Here is a 27753-nt window from a genome sequence, read left to right as displayed (position 1 = left end):
CAATTGAGCAATAGATTTGTGGCTATCTTTGATCACAGGTACTTCGAAATAGCTAAAAAGACGAACTCAGTAGTCCATGCAGTTAAAGTCATTTAATTTTGCAGTTAAATGGCCTAAGTGCAAAAATGAAAATGTCGATATTTTTCATTCTGGGACGTTTATAAGTAAACAGCTGCAATATTAAGTCAGAAGCTATGAAAATTGTAAAATTTCCTGGAGCTAACAAAGCGATCCAACTGTTTGAAACAGAAAATTACATAAAACTCTGTAAAAGCTATACAGAGAAAAATAAGTTTTTCTGGAATGAAGCTTTCGAATTTAATGGACACAAACTGATATTTTAAAGCACAATCAGTTTGATTTCAGCCATCATCGTTGGTATATTAAAAAAAATAATATGCATACTCACCACTTTCTTCAACCAAATCAGCAACATGCCTAGCCTTAACAAGGAGGGATGAAAAGCTCTTTTTTTCTTTTTAGCTCGCTAAAATAAAATGTGTTTTAAAGGAAATATGGATTTAGGTTGGTCTGACAAGCTTAATAATCTTGTGGAAAGTTTTTGAAAAACTTGAAGAAACAATTATGGGCTAGAATTTGTATTACTTTTTTCTTGGTGGTTTGCAGGCAAGTGCTTTGATGACAATAGCAAAATTTACACAAACGTAAGGGAAAAATCAAAGGAAAGTAAACTGCTTAATAAACTGATGTCTTTTCCTGGACGAGGGACCTATCACAAACAAATGTAAAAATCTGTTTAGCAAAACTGAAGAGTTTCTTCTTATTTTTCCTTTCTTTGCTATGAAAAGCAAGAAAAAAATAAACCTTAGAAACAATGGCAATAACTAGATAAAATAAAATATGAGCAAAATATGACATAAAAACCAATTAAGATGTTCGTATTCAACTATTTGAGTGCCACCTCTGAAGCTTTTTATATTGGTTGCAATGATTTTCAATCAAGTAAATTGCTCCTTTTGGGAAGGAATAAAGTTTAAACGCAAGACAAGACCTTATCATTTAAAACAATGGTAGCATGTTTGTTTTTTTTCAGTTAAACCTACAAGTAATGACATATGAACCAAGCAAAACTTTTTGCAAAGACCACCAGAAACAATAGCACTTTGTCTAATAAAAGAATAACGATAGCATGTTTACAATCAAAGAGAAAATATAATGAAATTACATGAAAAAACACTTATTTGGATGTCACTAAGCATCCTAGATGAATGTGTCAACAACATGAATGAACTTACAGAGCTTTTGCAAGTTCAGTGTGCTAGAATAGGTTTTAAAATCAATCTTTGATTCATTTTAATCAATCAATTTGATTGAGGAAGACCAAATCACTAAGGCTAGAAATAAGTGAAGATGAAAAGATGACGTTACGTAACGAAAAGATTGGTCAGGTGGGCAGCTTCACTTACCTTGGTAGTATTATCAGTAAAGAAGGTGGGAGCAGTAAAGATGTTAAAAGTAGAATAGCTAAGGCTCAGGGTATTTTTTCACACCACAGCTATAAAAAAGTTTGGAAGAATAGGAAGATAAGTATGCAAACCAAGATTAGAATATTGGAAGCTACAGTAATGGCAGTGGTCAAATATGGCTGTGAAGCATGGGCGCTCTGAAAAGCGGATGAAGATTTACTAGATTTTTTCCAGAGAAATCGCCTACGGATTGTTCTGGGTACCCGGCTGACTGATAGTATTTCAAACAGTAGGCTGTACAAAAAGTGTGGTTCAATCCCACTCTCTTGGGCAATAATGAAACAAAGGTTGATATGGCTAGGGCACGTTCTGTGGATGAAAGATGACAGATTACCCAAGATTGTCCTTTCGGCCAACTGTCTAGGGCTAAACCGAAAGCAGGTCGTCCTCGTCTGCGGTGGGAGGATGTCATAAAGAAAGATTTTAAAGAAATGGAAAATTCTTGGGAGGGTCTAAAGAGGGAGGCTCTTAATAAATTGGGTTGGAGGAGGAGCGTACGTAGCTGTTTGGCCTCAGGTGGCTGGGTGCTGCGGTGAGTTGTTGCTAGTAGTAGTAGTAGTTTGGTGATAAGCAAAAATTGATGACAAAAAAAAAATAAAAAAATAAAAATCAATGTTGTAAAGCGTCTGGACAACCACCTAGGCACATCCTTTCTCAGTCTCCGTTAGTGCACTGTGTCTGTTCACAATACCGTATGCTTCTCCTTGTAAACTGGCTCCAATAACAACCAAATTTTTGTTTAATTCTCATATATACTGGTGTCGAGAGAACCTTTTCATATACCAGCCGAGAACAATACTTTAAGTAGATGTTGCACCAGCATTTCCATTATCTTTGACTACTCTTAGCTATTTACTTTGAATTGTTATTTAGTGTGAAAGTTAAATGAGTAAAATATATTTAAGTCTTGTTATTTGTCCTATTTTTCCTTTTGGGTATGATACAATTTTTTATGTAGTTACTCTTCACTTCAAGCCTAGCTCTCTATTGGCTCATTTTAGATATTTTTATGTGCTTATGTTGTATATACACTTTAAATAAAATAATTTTATTATTTTAGACAGAATATATATTTGCGTTCAAACAGTCTAAGCGTCGCGAGGATGACATCGCCATTGTTAATTCAGGAATGCGCGTCAGCCTCTTAGTAACCGACAATCAGGTTCATATACAAGACGCTTCCTTTGTTTTTGGTGGAATGGCTCCAACAACAGTTTTTGCAAAGAAATCTGCACAAGCAATAATCGGCAAGTAGGTGAATCTTATGGGTTTCTAAAATAATTTTTTTCCAAAAATTTCAACAGCCTTTTATAACCCTGCATTTTTCTAATATTTGTAAATCCTTTCAATATACAAATATTGTTAATTATTAAAAGCTTATATAATGTCAGTCATATTATTCGTCTAAAAGATATGGTTGCAAAAATCTTTGAGGGGCTCATTCGATCAGAAATTTGAAAATTGTAATGCTCTTTTTCAGCTTACGAACTAATTGTATGGAACCACTCCCTTTTATTGCCCTTTTTTGTGCCATGGCAAACCTTTACTCTCCGACTGTGGCATTAGGTCAGAATTTTGAGATAGTCAATGCACTCAAAACAATCGAGATATCGAAAAACAGGCCTCCAAAAGACACAACCAACAAAGCTCCAAGTTAACAATTTAACATGTGCACTGAATAAGTGCACAAACGAGATACTTGCAGATTTAGTCAGCCACGAGCTATAGCCTGACTCATTCCGAGGTTTGTCCGGATTCAGTATAAAAACTGCAAAATTAAAATAGACATAAAATACTTCAAAACTAATGAGTTTTTTTTTACCAAATATAGCCATAACAAAAAAGAATAAAATTGGCTATAAACTTTTAAGCTAAGACTAAAATCATGAAATTGGAGTGGATCAACTTGATTTTTACATCTTACTACACATTATAGCTATTAAAATGAGTAAAATTGTTACTAAAAGAAAATGAAGAGTTTTACCCAGAGACTTTAACCTCCATATTACCTATACAAAAAAAATCCGTATAAAGTTCATAAATTGCTAGGAAATAATAGAATTCTCTTGAATGAAACATAGCCACAGACAGGAAGATAAAATCTTAGAAGCTAAAATCTTGACTTCGTCATTTCAAATAAGACGCCATCTAGCAAATATAAGTTTCTACTTAACAAAAATTTTGGATCACTGAAGCTTAAACACCATAATTATTGTAACTTGTTGCGTCATCTATTTTCTGTAAAACAAAAATTGTTGCTGTTTAAGATTTATTATAAGACAACAGTGAACCCCCTTCTCAAGGCAGGAAAAGACCCTAAGCTGGTTGATTCATACCGGCCCATATCACTCGCTTCTTACGTTGCAAAACCAACTCAGAGGGTAATAAAACAAAGGATTTTATCTCCATTATCAGACCAAATCCAAATTAAAAAGCTCGGCTTTCTCACTAGAAGGGGAACTACAGATGCCGTAGTTAGACTAGAACATCTAATAAGACAAAGATTCAAAAAAGGAAAAGCAGTCCGTGTAATTTTTTAAGATATGGACTCAGCGTTTGATAGAGTTGATATTCGGCAAATAATCAGAAATATATATGTACCGGGTTTACCAGACCTACTGGTAAATTGAATCCCCCGATTCTTAATGGGTAGGGAAGTTCAGGCCTCCTCAGGGGGCTCCTACTCAGAGTTTAAGAGAAAAGCTCACGACATTGGACTTCCTCGAATGTTCTGTTCTAAGTCCACTTCTCTTCTCAGTTTATTGTCATGACATAAGCCTTGAAAATGTCCTTAGAGCAGAGCTTTTTTCGTATGCTGATGCTATTGCTGCTGGAGTTGTGGGGAGAGACCCTTTATGTTACAATAAGCCTCCCCAAAAAGCTGTAGATATGCTATCAATATGGGCAAATAGTGATAATATGGTTTTCTGACGCCGTAAGTTAGTTAGTGTGTGCTTCCGCAAAATGCATAACCTGACTGCTTTCAAACCGCAGGTGAAACTAAATGGACAAGAGATTGTAGTTGCAGAACACGCACGCTTTCTGGGAGTTGTATTTGACCAAAAATGACATGGAAACCTCATCTGGATGATATGATTGGCAGTCTCAAACAAAGACGAAAATTCATTAATGCTCTCTGTCTTGGAAGAAGAGGAGCCCCCACAGCCTTTGCTTCAACTATTGTCAAGTCAGTGGTGATATCCAAGATAGACTATGGATCATTTATATATTTATCTGCTAAGAAATTGATCATTTATATATTTATCTGCTAAGAAATTTCTCCTGAAGAAACTTAACACTACTTTCCATGCAATATTACGAAGAGCCCTTGGCTGCTTAAAATCTACTCCTATTACAGCTATTTACTGTGAAGTGGGGATCTAGTCTCTTCACTCCAGAAGAAATTTATCTCCTTGCAAGATATTTTGCAAAGAAAGTAAGACTCAAGAACCACATTATCTATAAAGAAATCATTAGCCACCACAACCCTGATGTCCGCTTTAAATCAATAGAAATACCCTCTTTCCAGAGATTCCTTTGCATTCCTGGCATGGAAGAGTTCATGGAAAGCAGCAGGCTGACTGGTAATTTGGATGATAATTCTCCTAGTGCCCCCAAAGGAATTGGGGAATTGATTATTCCTAAGATCAGCTTTAGAAAAAAGGAGGGTCTTTCCCAAGTACTGGTGAAAATCATGTTCCTGGGAAGGTTAGCAGAATATCGGAACTGCATCCAAGTTTACACAGATGGTTCAAAGACAGAATCAAAATGCAGTTGTGCAGTAGTTATACCCTTCAAGAGCCTGTCTCTTTCCTACCGTTTACCCCCCAACCTGAAAATTTTATCTGCAGAGCTTATGACAATTAAGTTTTCACTTCAAGCCATTTCAAGCCAAACAGAGATCAAACGTCAGAAATATATTGTCTGCACTGATTCACTGTCAGCTCTGGATTATCTCTCAAACCAGCAACACTAAGCTAGAAATGTCTTCATTGCGATTTAAAATTCCGTTACACAATTTGCAATAAAGGGTATATCTCTTCTATCTATATGGGTTCCAGCACACTATGGTATAACAAGAAACGAATTAGCAAATTAGGCTACAAAACAAGCCTCCCAACTGGGCCTGATCTCTCAAACTCCTATTACTGGTACTGAATTTCTGTCTTCAATCAGTTCAAAAATTTTTGAAAAATGAGGCTCGTCTCCATTCTTCCCATTCCCAATTCCTGGATCTCTATGATTATAAGCAACCATCAAAAGAAATGTACCTCAAATCTTGCATCTTTTCTGCTTGCCTATTTCGTCTTAGATCTGGCCATGCAAAGACAAAATCAGCACTATTCCTTTGGAAAATGGCCCCATTCCACAACTGCGACACATGTGGAGTGTATGAAGACATACGTCACATCATCTTTAACTCTAGTAAATATGAAAAAGATAGGGAAATACTAATAAATCGCTGTGAGAAGATATTTAAAGCATTCACAATGCGTTGTGTTCTGGGACACCACACATCTTTTCCTTGGGCTAGACGATCAAGCACAAACCTTTGAGACCTGACATTATGAAAAGGGGTGATCTTCGACTATCATTAACATCGATAGAACCAAATATAAATAAACTTGCCGAGAAGAATCAACCACAGGGATCTCATTGAATAAACATGCCTTTCATTTTTTTTAATCACACACTTAATTTCAACTCCTTTTTAATCCAGTTTACATAGTGTTGGAGTGAATTAAACTGCCTGAGGAGCTCTACTCTCCGTGAGCTTGTGTTGCTTGCCCATGGAAGAAATATTGTAATATTGTAGTTATTGTCACAATAATAGTAATAATAATAATAATATTAATAATAATGATTATTATTATTATTATAGTAGAATATTTTATTTGTATTAAATTAGTTTTCATTTAAAAATAAAGCTTAATCGTGTACTATTTCTTTGATAATTAAAACCTTAAAATTTATATTAGTGAAGAATAGAAAATTGTTCTTATGTCCAATAGCTATGAAGGGGTCCACCAAGATAAAAAGAAGGGAAAGGGGTCCATGGGTAAAAAAGGTTGAGAACCACTGGGCTAGATGATTAAGCACAAACCTTTGAGGTAGATTTGTTAAGACCACTAGTTTGGTTCATTCCCTATAAGAGTTTTTTTTTCTAACTATATTATAGTTGGTTTTAGACTTATCCTATTTAATACTTTAGATGGTTTTATTATCCTTAATTTATCTGGTTAAATTTTTATATTTGGCTGTATGAGGCAGGTTATAATGTGTAAAATTGTTTATTTATTAGAATTGTGTTGTATATGTATTTTAATTGCTGTAAGACAATACATAGTTGCAGTATTTTGATTCCTGTTTCTCAACGCAGGCAGTTGCTGCAAGTGAATAACCCCCCCCCCCAGTTAAGGGATATATGTTCTGGTCCAGTGAATATTGACTGAAGTGACACCCAAGCAAACTAGTGATTACAGAAGACGCAGAATAATCGAGTGATACGAGCGCGTATGACCTATTGGTTGAACGCATCAAACCCCAAACAACAACAAAATATATTGTTATACTAGGAAATATTGTTGTTTGTCTTTTTCTTAAGTATGACACACCGAAATTTAACAAAATCTCACTATAAGAAAGCGCAAAGTATTGAAAAGCAATGGAAAATTTTGTGACCCAAACACAGAATACAAAAACTAGATCTCTTCTAGAACGTAAAATTATAAATTGGCCTTTTCAAAACGGGTGTAGTTTTGACTTAATTTTTCGTCCACAAGACCTACAATTGTATTTATTAGTATTGTATTTTATTTAATATAATTTACTTGTTTTTCAGTATATTCTTGACTTATTTCTAAGAGATTTGTTATGTTAAAATATTTATTTTACTGTGATTATTTAATTGCTAATCACTTACTTTGTTCATTATTTTTCTAGTTTTAAAACCCCTGTATCCACTTATTAACTAGGACTTACGGTCATGGCTGATCTTTATATTTGAAAATGTCTTCTCTCAATCCTTGTTGAAATTATTAGTAAAAAAAAAGAACTATATTAGTGACTTTATTGATTAGTGTTTAAATCCTCAAACTTTAGTTCAAAATTTAAATTTATTCAGAACTAAAGTTTGTATTCAGAACTTGAATTATTTTACAAGCCATATTACTGGAGAATTAGAGAAATGTAGAGCTACAAGTAAAAGACAGAAGAAGGGATTTATGCAAGGACTTTTTTTTTTAATAAAACACACTAATAGGATAAATGAAAACTTAGAGTTAAATTTAATTAGTCCTAGTAAATCCTTGGAAATAAAATTAAAAGAGCTACCATAAGGATCTGTATAAGCAGTTATTGCCCCATTCACAATGGCATTTTACTAATACCGAGATTTTGGTAGCACTTATTGGAGCCAATCAAATTTTAAATAGTTCAAATTACAAGTTCGACAGGTTTTTTAACAAATAAAAACATATATCTCACGTAATCAAAACAACCGGTCCGAATGCTCAGTCTTGGTGTTTTCTGATGGACTATAAAATTCTATGGAAATTTATGACTGGCTTATATTGGCACTAGATTAATCTTGTTACAAGTAAAATCTCAATGTTGATGGGATTTAAACCCTTTTTTGAAGAGGGTTTAAATTAGTTTTTATGCTGCAATACTGGGAGGGATTAATAGATAAGAGGAAGGAAGGATAAACATTGTGTTTATTTATTATTTTCTTACAAAAATAGAAATAAAAAAAGTCGAATGTAGAATTAAACTTGCTTAGTGTAAGTAAATGCCCAAAACGGAAAAAAAGTCTGCCCTGAAGGATTAATATATATATATAACCAGTGGGTCTCATAGGATGTTTCTTCTTGTAAATATGGTAGATTGAATTTAATTTGATATCTTATAGCCTTACGTTCACACATTACAAGTTAAGATTGTTTGATCATAAGTAAAATAAATAAATTAGTAAACAACAAAAATGTTTGATATAGCTTATGACTTTGAAATGTCGACCCAAGGTTTATATGCCTCACAAGCTGTGCGAAACTCATCCTCATATTCCTCTTGGTATTCCTCATTCTTGACTCATTCTTGATATTCCTCTGTTAGATAATGAAATCTTCTGAATTTCATGTTTATAAAACGGTTTGCTTCGGATTAAGTATGTTCCGATGACCGTTTTCTGGATATATGACTGCCTCAAAAGTAGATTTAGATAAAATTTTTAGTAAAATTAGATTTTAATGACATAGCTTGAATATCTCCTTACTATTCAATATAATTTAAATATACTTTTTTTATATCTTTATAATAATATATTTTCAGTTTTTATATTTTCAATAATTATATTTTCGGTAATAATACTCCATGCATGAACTGAATGGCACATCAATTTGATTTGTTTGTACCTGTAGGTGATTTAAGCCTGAAATCTTTACTTGAAGATTTAAATCTTCAATATAAATTAAAAATATATGCGTGGTTCGATAGAACACGATTCATATGCATACAATGATTCAATGCGCATTAAATAGGTTTTGTCAAACATTTTTGGAGAAAGGAATTAGAGGAAGTCTTTTCACTATTCTTTTTAATTCTTTTATTTTACTTCATCGGCGTGAGTGTGCGCAGTCGATTACGAACGGAAGGTTTATACTAGAGATTTAGACGTAAAATGATTCAATAAAAACTAAACATGTTTATGATTTGACAAAATACTTTTCAACTACCTATGTCAATGCTACTACTATTACTGTTACTACTAACAACTCATTGCAGCACCAAGCCACCTGAGGTCAACACAGATGTGCTCGCTCCTCCCATGGAGGAGCAAATCTGTTTAAATCCTCCTTCCTTACACCTCCCAATAACTGTTAATTTCATTTAAATACTTTCTTACGGCCTCCCCCACTCAGTTTTGGTACACCTGCTTTTCGTTTGGCCCTCGATGGTTGGTCAAAAAGGACGATATCTGGTAGTATGTCATCCTCTACATGCAGAGCCTACCCTAGCCATAGAGAGAGATACTCTCTCTCTCTCTCTCTCTCTCTCTCTTCTCTCTCTCTCTCTCTCTCTCTCTCTCTCTCTCTCTCTCTCTCTCTCTCTCTCTCTCTCTCTCTCTCTCTCTCTCTCTCTCTCTTTCTCTCCCTCTCTCTCTATCTCTTTCTCTCTCTCTCTCTATCTTTCTCTCTTCAAACGTTCTCTTAAAATAGCTCTAGAAAGGTGAATAAAACTACAATTTTCGTAATACTTACTAATTGAAATACAGTTAGTTTGACGAAACCCCAAAAGTATGTGTAGGAAATTCCTATGTATAATATCTTACAAATCCTCCTACTGATTTTCAGAGAGCCCGTGCTTCAGAACTATACCTAACCGCTGTTATCACTGTAGTTTCTAGTATTCTAATCTTATTTCGCTGACTTATCTTAATGTTCTTCCAAACTTTTTTTCAACTGTGAAAAATACCCAGGACCTTGGCTATTATAATTTTAACATTTCCAATGAATCTACCAACTTAACCTGGCTAGGTAAAGCTGCTAACTTGATCGATCCTCTGGGTGCCCAATATTACGTCTTCAGCTTCACTTATTCCCAGTCTATGTGTCTATTTCTTATTCGAGTTCTTCTTACCCCCCCCCCCCCCCCAAAAAAAAATCGTTCGTTTTATTAACATTTTCACCAAAGCCGCTCAAATTATCACAATAACCAATGTCTAGGAGAGCTTTTTTCCCCACCGGGTTCTATGCTCTCTTATAGCCTTTGCCCTGTTCCATAGAAAAAAGTCCATCAAATTATAATTTTTTAACCTTAGCAATGTTTATCTCGTATACGTTACTAATCAGTTTAATGTATTTTTAGATATACCTTACAATGAAAAGATCTTCACTTAAGCTTTTCTATCGGCTAAATTGGGTCTGACGACTCAGGAACTTCTCGGGAACTTTTTCATCAGCTATCTCGGGTCTGATGACTCGGGAACTTCTCAGTTATTAATCTCTTAAAGAAAATACGTTCGACGCATCTCTTCCCCCTCCTAAACAAACACTCTTCTACTCTTAATATTTTAATTCTAGCATCTCAAAGTCCGAAAAGTATCAGCATAAAAGTTATTTGCTTTTAACAAAAACGAAGTCAATGCCTTTGTAATAACCTCACTCACTCTTATCACCTTTCTTATGCAGGGGTTTAATTAAAATTTTCCTAGAATAGCTACGTATTTGTCCTTTTTCAAATATCATTGCTAATACCACCGAATTTAAAAAAAAAATTACTTATCGCACTATCAACACTTGAGACTTTGATATTATTATGTAATCCTTCTACCACTTAGTCTAATTCTTCCTCGCAAAATAAATTTTTGTTTACTTCCAAAGTGTCACAGACTATTTATCATTTTTTATGTCATTTCCAGTAACTTTAGTACGCTTTAGCACATTTTCGAAATGTTCCAGTCATCATTCTGTAACTTATTTTTAAACTAATTGTGGTCTCGTTCCTATATTTAACTGAAACATGTTCAGATTGACTATTCCCTCTCAAATTTTTAACATGACAATACAATATTTTACTATTATGCCATATGGCTGCATCTTCCGTATTTTCAGCAGTCTTATCCATGGTCCCCACTTAACACCTCTTTAATTCACATTTTAGTATAAATTAAATATTTTTGGTTGAGAATTTCTTAGAGAAGAAAATACATCTTAAGTGGAAGTAGTGCTAAGTTTTTACTCTTAAGGTCGCCTTACTTTCCTTGGGTATTCATTTGTCGAATGATCTGCAAAAATTACATATATAATTTTTTTTTTACATTTAGTGTCTTTACTTGAAGGCCTACTCACTTGATGCAGATAAAATGAAGACTTGTTTGAAGACATACTTTTTATCGACTTATCTTTTTAGACAATACGACACATTTTTTGTGAATTTTTGCTAAAGTTTTTGTGTGAAGATTTCCTTACTTTACTTTATTATGTGGTTGTTGAATCATTTGAAATAAATTAAATGAATATTATTGACTATTTGTTTCAGAGAATGGAATGAATCTATAATGGATGTAGTACTGAAGACCTTACTCGAGGACCTTCCGTTATCACCCTCTGCACCAGGAGGCATGACTGCCTACCGTCAGTCTTTGACATTAAGGTATTTTATAATTTTTTTTATGATTATAATTTTTGAGTGGGAACCCTTTTAGTAACAAGGTGGAAATTAACATTGTAAATTATTCTTGGAAAATTTCCAATTATTATGTTATATACCCTTCGTAAATGTTTCTGTAAGCACCTTTTAAGACTTGTACTATTAATAGATTATGTTATTTTACATGATTTTGCTATAGTTAAAATATTCGGGACTTATTCTTTCTGATTATTAAAGTTTTGGCCGTCCTGTTGTTGTTGTTGTTTTGTTGACGTTTGAGCGATTCAACCGCTCGTATACGTGCGATCCTCTTTTGAAATTTGGGCTTGTGAAGCCACGTCACTTTGAAAAACACACAATTAAAATTTTGGCACAGGCCACGTCAACACTTAAAATATCTTTGGAGAGTACTAGGACATTGTACAGAGTGTTCTTGCTTAAATCCCGGGCGTTAGTATGAATATCACACCTCTATTCTGCTAATATTGCTTAAGATATCTGTGAAAAGAAACATGGCTGTCCTGTTAATTTTACTGAGCACTTGAATATTTTTTCTCTTTTGTATTAAGATCGGAGGAGTTATTTTCGCTCTGGTTATACGATTTTTTTAACTGACTATTAATTTTATCAAATATTCATGTTTTTGGAGTTTTTCTACTCCATTGTTTTAGTTTTTCTGATCAACATCTAGTGTCCTTTCTGAAATTTTTGTGTTTTCTGCCATTTTTATTACTTTATTTTTATTTTACTAGAAATGAAATTTTGTTAACATTTACTTGTGAAAACAAGTTTTAAGATTAAGCTTTATCTTTTCTTATGATATGCAAAAACATAAGAAAGAAGGCAGCTTAATTCAAAATCCATCGTATCGGCTTTTTATATTTTCTGACGTTTTAAGTAAAAGAAGAACTTATTTCATGATCTCAGTTCAAAAATGATGAAAATTTTATTGAACTTGGCTTCTATATCCTGTCTTCTGAATAAATTCTCGACGACACCCACCCCTCTCCCCTAGGAACTTGTGAATTTTGATATTTATTCTCTTCATACACACTTTACAAGTCTTTTTGTCTCCTCTCAAGCCTTCTGACAACTTTTTGGAGCTTCAAAGTGGCGTGCTTGTATTTTCTTCAAGATTCTTTGATGAATAAATAGTGCTTTTCCTATGTCATTCTGGTATTTAACCCAGATTTAATGTAGTTTTCTAATTTATTTCAGCTTCTTCTTCAAGTTTTACAATATTGTAAACAAAGAACTTTTAGCGATTGGAACTGAAAACCGTTATGACAGTAGCACAATTGACGGCTTGGCACATCGCTCTATAAAAAGTGCACAAATATATGAAGAAGTAGACCCTGAGCAGAAAGCTGTTGATATGGTTGGTCGGCCTCTAATCCATGCTTCAGCTTTAAAACAGGTTACTGGTAAGTACTATCCATTAAATAGGTAAAGTGTACACTGATTATAAGAAATAAGATAAAATAACCTTATCTCATTGTGTAAGTTCTGTATTTCAAAGCTAATTTTAAAGATAAATATACAGTTTTGTAAGGGCTGTGTAGACGTGACGTTTTCTTTCAGTGTCTTAACTGTACGTGTGTGTAAATTTAATACTGTTTATTTGACAAAAAACATCTATTTCCTGGCAACTATTGTTTATTTTTAATAAACCTGACCACAATAAGAAAAATGTTTTAGCTATGCCATGAAGCAGCATCTTGATGTTTAATAACAAAAAGCATCGATTTCTTGGCAATTATTTCTATTTTCTTTAAACCTTTCTCCAATTAGAAAATATTTCTTTTAGCTAAGCAATGAAACAGCGTCTTGAACAACATCCCGTGTGCTTAAACCTCGGCCATGAGTATTTCTACAAATCTAGTTTTGAAACTTTTCATTTTTGTTTAGTCAAACTTTAAAAGTTAAGTAAGTCAGCGTAAGAAACGCTGGAAATGAGCAATATAAAAATCACTCTTAGTTTAAAAAATGACGTATACTTCTCCTGTGTTGAAAAAAAATACGGCCGTTTTTAGAAAAAATCGCTGCGGTTCTCTAGCCTTTAATGCGTGTCTGCCGCGGCATCAATAAAGTTTTTTTCAGGAAATTGTGCACTATAATGTTTGTCCCGTTCGCACAAGAATTTCAACATTTTGACTTTACAACAATTTTTATAGCAAATAACTGAATTAATCAGACATGCAGCTGAGAAAACTATCTTATTCAGCATTTTTTTTCCCTTTTAATAAGTAAGGCTTAGATAAAAAAAATAAAATTTCTAACCCTTTTTGTTTTACCAAGCAAAATATTTCATTAAGTATGTACTATTATATATGTAGATACTTGTTTGTTTGGTTTATTCGAAATTTTCTATTGGCTGAAGTTTGCGGACTTTCTTGAAAATGCTAAATTAAGTTTAAATTTTGTACGAAAGTAGTAAAGTCAACAAAGTTATCCTAGAAAAATGGTTCCTTAATATTGTTGACAACTTTAATAACTTTATTGGCGACATTGGAGCCCCGCATTATTCTCCATTCCATTCAAATGGAATAGAGCCATCTATTTTTGTCAAGGAAGAAATTAAAACAAAGATAACTGATGTTGTAGCCTTGCAGTTAGAATTTCGACACAGTAAAAACAAGATGGTCCTGGCAATAACAGTTTCAGTCAAAATTCATGGATGACCTAAAGAATTTAAAAAAGTTACAAGCTACCAAAGGCACTACCTAGAGTTAGTATGCAGAGCCTACCCCATCTTTGTTACCACATGTAGCATAAGAGAGAGAGAAAGATGGGTTTATTAATATAAATAACAAAACAAAACAAGCAAATGGCCCGAAGCAAAGCTTATTTGGGCTTACAACCCCAATACACATACAAATAAAACAATACGAAAAAGAAGAAAAAATAAAAAGAAAAGAAAAGGAAAAGAAAAAAGAAAGAAAGAAGAAGAAAAAATCAATTACCCTGCATTTCAATCGAAACGGATTTACACTTCAAAAGAGACAAAACAAAAAGAAACCAAAACCACTTTACCAGTATCGCCAAAATCAAAACCAACATCTTGGCTCCACTTGAGGTCCACTCAACTATCAAAACCATAAATATTAAGGCAAAATAGCTTTAATTCCCGCCGAAATTCAAAAAAACTATCCATGTTTCTCAAAGTCGTAGGTAAACAATTCCATGCATGGGGTCCTAGATGCCGAATAGAAAATTGAGATAAGAAACTACTAGAACTATGTGGCTTCATTAAAACTAAAGAATTCAAATATTATCTGAAGAATTTAATATGTTTTGGGCAAAGTAATGGAAACATCCAACTTCTGTATGGGTGCTGCCAGGGAAGGGCCAGAGGCAATACCACCCTTCGTCCCTAGCAAGGGTGCCTATTTCCAGGCGTTACAAGTTCCAAATCTCTGACATTTTCAGCAATACCTTATCCTGGTGCATTTCAATTGAAAAATAACAAAATCCCACATCCACCTGAACTTGAATGGTTTTTCTTTCCATCTTCGTTTAAACAAGCTTAAGAAAAAGTATTGCCCCCCCCCCGTTCTTCGTAAATTTTTCTGTACTGGTGCTCCTCTTCAATGGGAAACACGATAATTTTTAAACAACTTATCGAAAATTAGGCTTAACATTTCAGACCCTTCCATCTTTGAATTTCACTTCGGCTAGGTTTTAATCCATTTTAGTGCACAAAAAAGGGTATTTAAAAGCAAATTTTGTCACAACTTTTGGAACTCTATTTTATTTCTGGTGAAGTTCAATTCACTAATAATATTTCAAAATAATTTATGCTTATAACAAAATTTTATTACATTTGGACAAAAAGCTAACATTTTCCCGTTAGTTTTTTTTTAATTGAGATTCCCTCTCAGATTTCAAAATTTCTATCCCCACCTCACACTTTAAGTATTTTCTCGTTAAAATCCCTTTCATCCCTCCTCCCAACTAACCCCCAAAAATTAGGGGGATCATTTGAACAAAATTAGGTAATCAAAAAGATTTGATTTTGTGAGTGTGTTTGTGTGATGTTATTTTTTTGTGGGGGGAGGAGGAGGGGTGTAGAGTAAATTGTTATGACAGAGTTATGTTTTTACTTTTAATGCATTTTTTTTTATTCCAGGGGAAGCTCAATACTGCGATGATATTCCTTGTTTCAAGAATGAGTTATACCTGGCCCTTGTCACAAGTACAAGAGCTCATGCCAGAATTTTAAATATTGATGAAACAGAAGCTCTAGCAATGGATGGTGTTGTTGCCTTTTTCTCTGCAAAAGATCTTACACCCTCTCAAAATATTACGGGTCCAGTCTTCCGGGATGAGGAAATATTTGCCAGGGAAAAGGTAAATTCTTGTTAATATCAGTGTTTTTATCCCGCTTGATATGGATGTAGAGGGACTTGAAAGAAAGAGAAAATTCCAGTTCGTTAAAAATTTTTTGCCGAGCTAGGATATAAATCTCGTATTTTATAAATGTTTCCTTAATTTTCAATAATACCTATAGAGGATTTACCTGATGAGGGGAAATCCTTCCTCAAGAATGACTGAACTGTGCGAGTAATAAGAAAATATTTTTTATGACTGCAGACAGGTTTAGATGCTTACGATTCTGTATCCCCAGACTTTTTGTCACAATGTATACCTTCCTAGCAACGTATAATTCACTCTTGAATATAAATCTGCTTGGGAATCATATGAGTCTGTAGATAAGCCTACGCATTAAACAGCTACAAATAAGATCCTTCAGATCTTGTCTCGCTGCCACACAAGAGTTTCTTCTGAATATTCAGCTTCATTCTTGAACACATTCTCTGATTCTAACCTTGTTGTGTTGCGAAAGCAACACTTTGGTTTTGTCGTTTTTTTTTGTTTTGTTTTTCCTAGCACCCCGATTTCAGATTATTCCTAGAAAGTGGTAAGGTTCTAACCTCTTCGGTATTTACGGAAAGTGGGTATCTTAGGCCGGATTGATGAATATGACTTTGCATTTTGGAAAGCTTCGTAGAACTCTTGGCTGGGGCCAAAAATATATTGTTTCTACCCATTCTGTTTGTGATTTCAGCTGAGTTTATCATTCGTTTTTTTTGCACTTTGGATTGCGGCAGAGAAATGGTATCAGATGTGCCTCTTAGACTTTCAAAGTTATTTCATTGGTAAGAAATAAGAGTTTATTCTTTGCTTCTTTCTAAGTGATGGGGTTAGAAACTTGGCCTACAGTAAAAAAGTCAACTTTTGAACTAAGAAAGATAGATTTTTTTTTCGACGGCAGTCGATAGTTCTTGATGAGCTGATCAAAGTATGTGTCATCATTTTTTGGTAGAAAAATTCTTTCATGAGATACATCAGTTTGAAAGTTTAAAGGGGTTGACAATTTCAATAGTAAGGTACACACTGAAACCAAAAATAGGCCGATACAGAAATGGTATCAGATGTGTCTCTTAAACTTCTAAATTTCTCTCATTGCTAAGGAAATTAGAGTTTATCCTTTGCTGCTTCCTAAGTGATGACGTCAGAAACTTGGCCTTCGGCAAAAAAGTCAACTTTTGAACTAAGATAGATAATTTTTTTCGACGGCAGTCAATAGCTCTTGATGAGCTGATCAAAGTATATGCCATCCATTTATTAGTAGAAAAATTCCCTTCATAAGATGTACCAGTTTGAAAATTTAAAGGGGTTGACAACTTCAGTAGTAAGGTACACACTGACACCAAAAATAGGCCGATACCAATTGTGAGACATATAGGGAAGTTTTAAGCAGCAGTCGAATGTTAGCTCATAATCATCTTCGGCAATGAGGGTTTCGCAACTTTTGCTAGATGGTGTACCTATTATTTGTTTCTGGTGTATTTGATGGTAAGATCAATTTGGCTCCAGTGGTAAGACATGTAGGGGACTTGTAAGTAATTATCGGCTGTTAGGCTACAATCATCTTCAGCGATGAGGGGTTTGTAACTTTTGCTAGTTGTAATGAGGGGTTTGCAACTTTTGCAACTTGGTGTAGTGAGGAAAAAAAACTAAAGTGTTGCTCTCGCAATACTTTACTCTGCGAAACCGAACAAAGGCTGCCACAGCACCTCACGTTGCCCATGCAACGTAGATAGACTTTTCAAACTGGTGTATTTCAAACCAACAGGTATGTGGACTTCAAACCTGTATGGGTATTTGACAACGGTATTGTTCATGGTGGGTGTTTATTTTGTTACGATGTTATGTCTGTTGGGCTTCAAGCTCTATTTTGATATTGGAAAAAATACTTCTGTGTTGAGTCTCATATGTGTTATTTTGTTTTAACTTAATATTGTGTTCTACTTTTGAAGCGTATAATTTTTATGTAAAGATGCAGTAATCCTAGTTGCACTTTTTTGATTCGAATAATTTTTTCTCTTTCCCACTGCGCAAATAAAAATTAATTTTCGAGTTATTTCTTGTTTCTTCCATGAAAACCAAATTCTTAGATAGGTTTGAGTCTTGAAAAGACTTTTAATTGCAAATCAAATAGTTTTTTTTTCTGAAACAGAGTAACGAGATCCTGTCAAAATCTAAACAAGTGGCAGTGAATACACGACAAGGTACAACACCAACATCTTATAAAAAATAAATGGGTATATACGAATTAAAACGGAAGAATTTCATAAGTTTTATCTTCAAATCTCAAGTTGAACATATAACGTTGCAGTAAAGGTAAAAAATAGCAAATGTAAAAAATACTAATCTGAGGGGGGGCTATGGCGTATCGAAGTCTAGTTAATTAATATTCCATATCTATGCCTAAATGCCTACAAATCAACTTTTTCTTCCAACCTCCAAATGCGCAAAGAATATTGTAATATAGACTTAAGCAAAAGTAGATATAAAACTATAAAAAGAGGAAAGTATGTCTTTTAAAAGTTTAGTTTTAGTTTAACACTTGGCAGATATTTTTCTTTCAAAACTTCTTACAAAAATTGGTTATATCAGGTGTAAATTCTGTGCTACTAATTGTTTTTTTTTATTGACTTTTCTTTGCTATTTTGTTTTTTTTTTTTTTTTTATTTTTCTATTTTGGCTTTAAAGTAAGCCTATTAACTCCACTTAAATATTTTTGAAAGTCTCCTCCACAAATCTTATATTGCTCCTTATAATTTTTTTATTTTCCTTTTATTTACTTAATAGTGTATTCGTTAAGGTCTATTTATATTCATACTAAGTAATATGATTGATTTCCATTAATGGCTGATTAAAATTTTGAGTGTCAAATAATGTTAGCAGTTTAGCTGGTTTTTGCTAAAAAAAGAAGATGTTACTAGTGAATTTAGTTGATTATGAAAGAAAAGAAAACCTATAGAATAATTGAACCGTTTCGAATTAAAAAATATCATCTTGAAGATTTTAACCTTGTTATAAAAAGAATTATAATACAAAAATGTTATAAAAGGAATTATGCAACAGTTTTATAACGATTGTTCTGAGACGACTAAACACCTATAACTTGCAGAGAGAGTAAAGATATTTTAGAGTTTTCTAATATTTTTTTGTTAATATTACTCTCTCTAAGAAATGTAAATGGATTCTGACTATGCAAAATTCGTGATGAATTGGAAAAATCTATAACCTGATGAAACTATTGTTTAAAAATTGATATTGACACAATTCATGAAAAATAAAAAAAACTAACAATTCAAGTTTGTTTCAATAAGCTGGATGGTTTTAATAAATGTTCACCTGATCAACTTTGCAAGTTTTTTTTTTTGTTGAGATCAGAGCTACCAGCCAGCCAATGACAATTCTGACTCAAAATCTAATACGTTAGACGAAAAAGTTCTTACAGCCTTTTCTAAGACTGCAAAACTATAATTTAGTGGCAAACTATTAGTCTGTGTTAAATGTGAAGAAACTTTTTTGCACACCCCCACGCAATTTCTGTTATGTGCTACGGTTGCTTATGTCTCTTGACCAAAAATTCACCGCCCTCCACCATTTTTGGAAATTTTCTCAAATTTTAGAGCTCGTTTTTAATAGAACATGTTAAATTTTTTTCCGTTGAGTATTTCTTCCAACCAATCCCTAGAAGAAATATTCATACCCCTTTACCTCCTTGGTAGAGGTAGGATGTAATCCATACGAACACCTACCAATGCAACCAGAATTCCAGCCTTCTAATCTATAACTTGATGAAGCTATTCTTTCAAAATATTGATGCTACCCATGGTAGAAAAGAAACTAAAACTTGCAGAGAACTGATTTAAAACAAGTTTATGATTTTTCTACTTTTGTACCAGATAAGCTTTGCTAGACATTTTTGAGACCAGAGCTAGCAGCACCCCAAATGACGGAATTCTGACTTGTAATCTGATAGACTAGACCAAAAAGTTTTGATAGTCTTAGCTGAGAGTGGAAGACTAGGTATTAGTGTGAAATTTGAAGCTTTGCACACCTTCTCGTGACTAATGTCATAATTACGATGGTTTATACCTCTTTAACCAAAAATTTACTGCCCTTTCCCTTATTAGAGAGATTTTATAATGTTAAAGCTCCGTTTTTACAGGTTATGTTAAATAAAAAAAAATATTTAAATTTTCTTCAGACAGATCTTAAGGAGAAATATTTGTGTTCTTCTGCATCCTTGGAAGAGATAAGTTACAATCCACCCGGAAATACATCAATGCAGTTGAGATTCCAGCCTATTGTGGCTGGAATTTCAAATTCTAAATTCCAGCTACCATTTTGTTTCTTCCAGGTGGAGTGCCATGGCCAAATCATAGGATGTATCGTTGCTACTGAACAAGCATTAGCCCAAAGGTCCGCTAGAAAGGTTAAAATTGAATACGAAGATTTACAGCCCATACTGACTATAGAGGTACCATGGCATTTCTTATTCTAGATGATCGTACTTTTTAAATACATAATAGTTTTAGTCAAAGGATGAGTTACTTACCCTCAAAACTTTAGCCAGTAAAATCAAAGGACTATGGAGACATTTCTAAGATAGAAAGTTCTTTCACAGTTTGAATTGTATATACTGCGGGGAATGACTCGTATTACCTGAGAGCGAGTAAATAAAATTATACAAATAGCATAATTTTATGCCAATCTTGTCTAAAAGCCTCAGCAAACTATAATTTTTTACTCAAAGTCTGTGAGTTCACTATTTGAACGAGTTTAGGATAATTTCAGGAAACAATTTCGTCTAAAAATTGTCTATTACCATCCATGTTGATTTTTATTTGCTACTAATTTAGTTGCTATATAATTTTGATGCTATATAATTTGCTATATAATTTCATAATTAAAGTTCCTATTAACTAGCCATTTTATAGAAAAAACCGAAAACATTTAAAATATTATTTTCGTTTTTCATGAAAAACACAATGTCAATAAAAAAACAGAAGCTAATTTAAAAACTTTTTCCAAAAATTAGTTTTTGAAAGAAAAGTAAAGAGTTGTTTTAAACCCAAAATCAGCTGAAATTAAGTAAAATAGTTTTCCAAGCATAAAACTATCACAAATCACCATCAATAAATAAGCGAAACCTAAAACGAATAGAAAAACAATAAGCAACCGAGTCAAACTCAAAACGAGCGCAAATTAACATGAGTAGGGCTGACGCTCCCATGCCTTCTGAAGACTAGAACATGATTTTCACTTTAATGAGAACAAAATACATTTTGAATGTTTTCATTTTCTTTAACTTCAATAAATTAAATGTTGTTAAGCATTTAGGGAATAAACATCAGAATATATAGATTAAACTGTCAATCCACATTCATTTGATTTTTTTTTTTCACTAAAGTACAAATTATGTTCTTTTGGCAGAAATCTTACACAACCGGTAGTGATGATAACACTGTCACCGATGGCCACATACTTGCACGCTTTTTTTATATGCTAAATACTGGCAGAGTTATTGTTTTTCTTTACTCGGCGACAAAATCAGTCTCAAACATTCAACAGATAGCTCTGCTTTAACTTACATTTTTTTTACTGTAAAATGTAGTTCGGTAAAGTGGAATCTGGGAATACCCCTATATGTTATATAAAAAATTCCAACCAAATAATTCCTAAATTCTAGAATGAAAGCTCATGATATAAAATCACCTTAGTCTATCAATAATACATCCAACAGCTAAACTAAAGATTATACATTAAATCCTAGCATTTTGAATCTGTGTAATTTAGAATCCAGGTTCCAAACAATTTTGTTTAAGTGTTCAACCCCTAACCCTGTGGTACAATGGATTGCTCTCTTCATGGTAATACGGAGCTGGGATTCGTTTTCCAGATGCCACAGGCCTTTACGATAAGCTTTTTACCTATACCTATATATAAAAAAACCGAAACCAAAACGTCGAGACATGTCGACGTTGTATCCGCCTTCAATGACTCAGGGATCTTTATCCTTTTCTTTCTATCTCTTTTATAAGGACAACAATCCTATTTCTCAAGAATTTAAGTTGATAAACAGAGCTTTTCCTCTACTGGTCAGACAGCTCAAATCTCTCATCATTTCAGGATGCAATCCAAAAAGACTCTTTCTACCACGCTGTCATAAAAACTATCAAAAATGGAGATGTTGATGCCGGGTTAAACTATTCTGAGCACATCCTTGAAGGGGAAATGCGGATAGGTGGACAAGAGCATTTCTACCTAGAGACGAATGCTGCAATTGCTGTTCCAAAAGATGCGAAAGAAGTGGATATATATTGCTCAACTCAAAATCCTACTAAAACTCAAGTAAGATGACCGTTTTCCTAGGATTGTGTGATATTTTGATAATTAATAGGAGAGCGTTGACATCAATTCAAGAACGTTCCATGTTTTACAGGAATAAATCTAAACACATTCCGTAACTTTTAGTTCCTTTAATATGTTCTATGATTTTATTTTCTTCTCCAGAAATTCGAAAAAACTTTCCCTTTGGAATTCGTTTGGAAATTCTAAATACCTTAGTTTTGATATGTGCTAGATGCTCTAAAATTCATGTTTCTCCCCAAACCATATGAAGTAATGGTGCACCTTATCCTGCCGGTTATCCATGCCATTTAACCAAACACATGGAAAACTGTAGGTGTCACTGCTCGCCTGCGAGTCCAGGAGACTTGTTAGTTATGTGTCAATCCAGTGAAATGATATTCCACCTTTAGACTACAAACAGCCAAGCTTATTAGGCTTAAGTCACTTGTTCGCCCAGTGAGTCCAAGAAAATTCAGTCCTCCATTTTGCATATAACTCCAGTGGACATTGTCCGTCACGCGCCAACCCAAAATGAATCCGGTCTTTCATCTCTTAGGTCTATGACCATCTACATTAGTTATACTCTAGGAATGATGTAAAGATGGATGGATGATAGACTTATCTATCAACAAGAGAAATGACATAAGTTTTATACCATTCTGTAAAGGGCTTATGCCAGATTTGCCTCTCACTTACTCGGACTATCTGTCTTGGCTTTTTCTACAATTAAACTAAGGCTTGTCGGGAAAGTAGATAATCTAGCATATATCATGTGACCGTCCAAAAACCTCGTAAATGGATATTCCTCCCCCCCCCCCACACACAAAAAATTGTTGTAAAAACCCAAATACCAGAACATAAATCATTAGGTTAAGGAACGTTTACCATTAATCTGTCTCCTTTCCTATTTATATGCAATGTTTCAATGTATTGAAACATAGGATAATCCTATTGTGGAGGTCATAATGGCTTCAGCCATGTAAGAGATCAAAAATCACGCAGAAACTCCATCGATATGGTCAGTAATACCCCTCTCCTTCCGCCCAAAATTTTGTAGTAAAAATATTATTAAGAACTTATAGAACAAAACTACTGGTCATCGGAGATTTTATCAAAATATTTAGATTTTGTCTAAAATTTTAATTACAATCCAGCAACTTAACTCGTAAGCAAGAAAACTGAAAAAGCATGACGCTACAAATAAATGTACAATTATGGGTCAGTATATCAATTCATGTCTTGTGTTAGGCCTGGGCATGATTGGAAAAACAATCAAAACTAAATTAAAAAAGAGTTTGTTTTGAGCTGACAGTAAGAAGTAATAGTATTAAAAACAAACACAACTCATCACGCATATGATGGGGGCTGGCCGGAGAAAAAACACAAGGGCCGGAGAATTGAACAAAATGCTGTTTTAAAGTACTTAAAAACCTTACCGAAACGAGTTATGGGTCAAAGAGGGAGCAGCTCCCATCATATGCGAAATACTTTCTATCCGTTTTAAGTGATAATTTTTTTTTACTTAAGTTGAAACAATTTTTTTATATACGATTTGTTTTTCAAAGCCATAATATTCTTAAAACTACTTTCAAAGCAGGTTCTGAAACCTTTTTGACATAATAAACTCACATAATGAAGGTAATAAAGGCCGTAGGGAATAGCTTAGAATTTTTTTTTCTTTTTTTTTTTACTAAGACTTAGACTTAGCTTTTTTATTGGAATATCCTCAGACCTAGTCATAAGATAAAGTAGCACATCATTTTAGTTATAAGGAGGCTTCGTATGTTTGATTAAGGTGGCCTAAGGATTTTCTCCCAACCACAAACATCACTCCCAACTGAAGGTAGATAATGAGGTAGAAGACATCTACTACAAAGACCATTGGACTCTATAGCCCCTCTAAGAAGTGGGGCTATAGATTCTAACGCCTCAGTTTCAACCTCCGCCTTAAAATGAGTTAGATCTCAGATCTGAAGGGGTTAAATAAGTATGCAATCAGAAATTATTGGGATTCACAAAGACCTCTTCTGAAGGCTGATCTAATCCCAGGGATCCTTGAACAGTAGTTTGAAAACCACCTTAGACGAACGAATACATATATTTGGAATGAAAATTCTTCCATTTCAAATCCTTTTTCATAATGATTGGTTTAAAGATATGGAACTCAGTAATAAACTTCTAAAGATACTTTTTAGATCTGAGTGGCTTTGTATTCTATCGTATGATTTCTTGAAATTCCTTGGACTACGATGCATTATGACCATAATGCATAATTAGTTTAGTTTTCTTTTTTCTTAATTTTTTTTTTATCAACTTATGATTACTATAGTGAAACAGTCTGATCGAGTCCCGATTACAGTATAAAAAGTGGCGGGTAAAAGAGCTCTCTTTTGGTACCATAAGTTCTGATTATCCTTTGAATTTTGACCATTTTGACCATTGAATTTTGAGAATTTTTGAAAAAAGCTAGATTTAGCTGTAATGACCATAGGCAAAAATTTTCTTCCATCATTTCTTGTTTTCTCAAGTAAGGCAGTTTTATCATGCATAAATGAGGACGCACTATCAGGTGGAAGAGCTCTTTTTCGAATTCAGTTGTCTTAGAAACAGCTCCGTCAACTTGGAAGGCTACTATGCGCAATTTCAGCCTTGCATTCATTTAATTTAGACCAACTTTATGACCCTTTTTTAGATGCTTGTTGCTGCAGCCCTTGGACTACCAGCAAATCATGTAGTTGTCCATGTTAAAAGAATGGGTGGAGGATTTGGCGGGAAAGAAACTAGATCCAGCATACTTAGTATCCCAGTTGCTTTTTCTGCTTACAAGTAGGTATTTTGTCACATTTACTTTAATGATTCTTTTAAATAAACTTCTATATAATATTCAATAAAATTCCTTAAAAAATAATCTCACAATAAGTGCAAAGAACTAATAACATTGTAAGTGCATTTATTGTATACAATGAGAGAGAGAGAGAGAGAGAGAGAGAGAGAGAGAGAGAGAGAGAAAGAGAGAGAGAGAGAGAGAGAGAGAGAGAGAGAGAGAGAGAGAGAGAGAGAGAGAGAGAGAGAGAGAGATGACCTAAAAACCCTTCCTTGGGGTTTTGATACGTTTGGTTGTGGTAATGATGACCCACTACTTCGGGTCCTTATTTGTCAAATTATTACAACTTAATAATCCAATTATTTGTCAACAAAAATGATGATGGTAAAGTTGGGGGGGGGGCCAACAATAAAAAGCTCCACGAGGAGTGCTGAACCGGTTTAAGGCCAATTTATCGTTATTTACTATGTATGTGGAATACGTTTCTTCAATTCTCAAGGATTTCTTCATAATGAGCTTAAATTTACATTTTGATCCAAGTATTTAGTCCTCAACGTCTCCTTTAGTCCTCAGTTTTATAGATTATGAGCAAGAGCATAGAGCCTTAGTGAAGGTCCTATGCTTGTGTGATAAAAATGAGTAGCCAAAGAGAAAGTGAGACAAATAGACAAAATAGAGGAAAGAAAGTTATCTGGAATATTCTTCCTATATTCCAAATATATGGTGGATATATGAAATATATGGATCGAGATATATATGAAATATATATCTCGAATCCAATATAAGGAATATATGGTGTAGAAAATGCTATAAGACTTATTTTAAAATTTTTATTCTTTTTCGTGTTATTTTCAATATATGGTGGATATATGGAATATATGGATCGAGATATATATATAGAATCTATTTCTCGAATCCAATATATGGAATATATGGTGTAGAAAATGCTTTAGCATTTATTTTTAAATTTTTATCCTTTTTCCGTGTTTTTGGAGGCTGAGTTATCATAGCAAGGATAAGATAAAGGTTAAAGAAAATAATTTGCTGGCTTATCTGAAATATGGAGTTCTCTCCATCTTAAATTTTTTTCCTTCTGGCTTCTAGTTTGACTCAATGTTATTGTAATTCAGACACTAAAACCTTCTGATGTACGCCTAGGGGGCACGTTCTCGATCCAAGAGATGAGCTGACATCATTTGCTATATCTGTTGGTACCAGACCAAGTCTATACGAAGTAATTACTTGTACTTCTTACTAGCCGCCTGCATTTTTGTCACTTCCATCATAGGGCAACGCTTCTACAGCTGCCACTAATTTTATAATTTCAAATTATTTTCTTTAACCTTTATCTATGCCTGCAATGGTAAATCAACCCATGAAACATAAAAAAATGAATTAAAAGAAATAAAAATAAGTGCTAATGAGTATTCTGCACACATATTCTACCTTTATCTTGGAACATAAATAGGAAATTCGAAAATCTCTTCTGTTTTCATTCTTCTTATTTGCCATGCTTTCCCTTTGGCAGCTCAATTTTATATTTTGAGGGAATTTTACATGGGGTAATTGTCTTCAGAGGGATTTTTCTGGAAGGGGAATTGTCTTTGGAGAGGGGAAGGCTATTTCTGGAATAAGTATTCGTTGGGAGAATATACGGCATGAATTTTCCGAGGGGGATTATCCTGGGGAAGAATTTTTCCCAGTTGAATTATCCGCAGGGACAAATTTTCCGTAGTTGGGGATTTTCCTAGAATCAGCCACGTTTATCTGGGCTGTTTTATTAGTAAAGATGATGGATGTGGCCAAGATTTGAAAATAAGAATAGTCAAGGCCTAGGGTCGTTTTTTACGAAAAGTAGGTTCTCACTGAACGGCTGGAAACAGACCATAAGGAGATATTTAAATGAAATTAGAAAATTCTTTGGATTGGATAAAGGGTGAAGCTATGAATAGATACGGGTGGAGGAGAGCTTATGCAGCTGAGTTGGCCTCATGTGGCTTGATGCTGTAATGAGTTGTTAGTAGTAGTATTATGTATTATTAGATGCAAGTACTGAATATGTATTACTGTCCTTTTAGACCGAAGAGGCCAGTACGATAATGAGGACAAAGACAAGGATGTGATGCTTAATAGTATAAAACATTTGGTCCTTCCTTGTCAGATGTCACTATATTCCTTGCCTTTTCTGCTGGGATACCTTGTAGAAAGACATGGTCTGAGATTGAAAGTTATCTTAAAAAAAAACTTCGATGTGAGATAGGTTGGTCTCGTCTTTTTATTGTAATTCACTTTGTAGGTGGAATTCATTTCTTCAATTCTCGATCGTTTCTGTATAAAGAGATTTATTTACATTTTAATGCCATCACTGGAACTGTGTTACTGTTTTCTTTAGACTGAACAGGCCAGTACGATGTATGCTGGATAGAGACGAGGATATGATGCTTAGTGGCTTCCGACATCCGTTTCTTGGAAGATACAAAGTTGGATTTCAGTCTGATGGAACTATAAACGCCTTTTATGGTGATTTGTTTTCAAACTCTGGACACACAATGGATCTATCCTTTTCGGTATTCTATT

General features: G+C 33.9%; 1 protein-coding gene across 2 annotated transcripts in view; it reads left to right on the top strand.

The window, feature by feature from the left end:
* LOC136029422 (xanthine dehydrogenase/oxidase-like) overlaps positions 1 to 27753 on the top strand; it is a 135913-nt gene that overhangs the window by 36050 nt on the left and 72110 nt on the right. For both annotated transcript variants that reach the window (XM_065707797.1, XM_065707796.1), the window contains exons 10-17: positions 2548 to 2738; positions 11526 to 11639; positions 12855 to 13060; positions 15766 to 15986; positions 20359 to 20478; positions 22131 to 22352; positions 25045 to 25178; positions 27569 to 27743. In XM_065707797.1, coding sequence (XP_065563869.1) covers positions 2548 to 2738; positions 11526 to 11639; positions 12855 to 13060; positions 15766 to 15986; positions 20359 to 20478; positions 22131 to 22352; positions 25045 to 25178; positions 27569 to 27743 — 1383 coding nt within the window. The remainder of the gene's footprint in view (positions 1 to 2547; positions 2739 to 11525; positions 11640 to 12854; positions 13061 to 15765; positions 15987 to 20358; positions 20479 to 22130; positions 22353 to 25044; positions 25179 to 27568; positions 27744 to 27753) is intronic.

Source organism: Artemia franciscana, chromosome 7 (genome assembly GCF_032884065.1).
Source record: "Artemia franciscana chromosome 7, ASM3288406v1, whole genome shotgun sequence".
NCBI classification, from domain to species: domain Eukaryota; kingdom Metazoa; phylum Arthropoda; class Branchiopoda; order Anostraca; family Artemiidae; genus Artemia; species Artemia franciscana.
The sequence above is the reverse complement of the archived record's forward strand: the minus strand, read 5'-3'. Positions and strand labels throughout refer to the sequence as shown.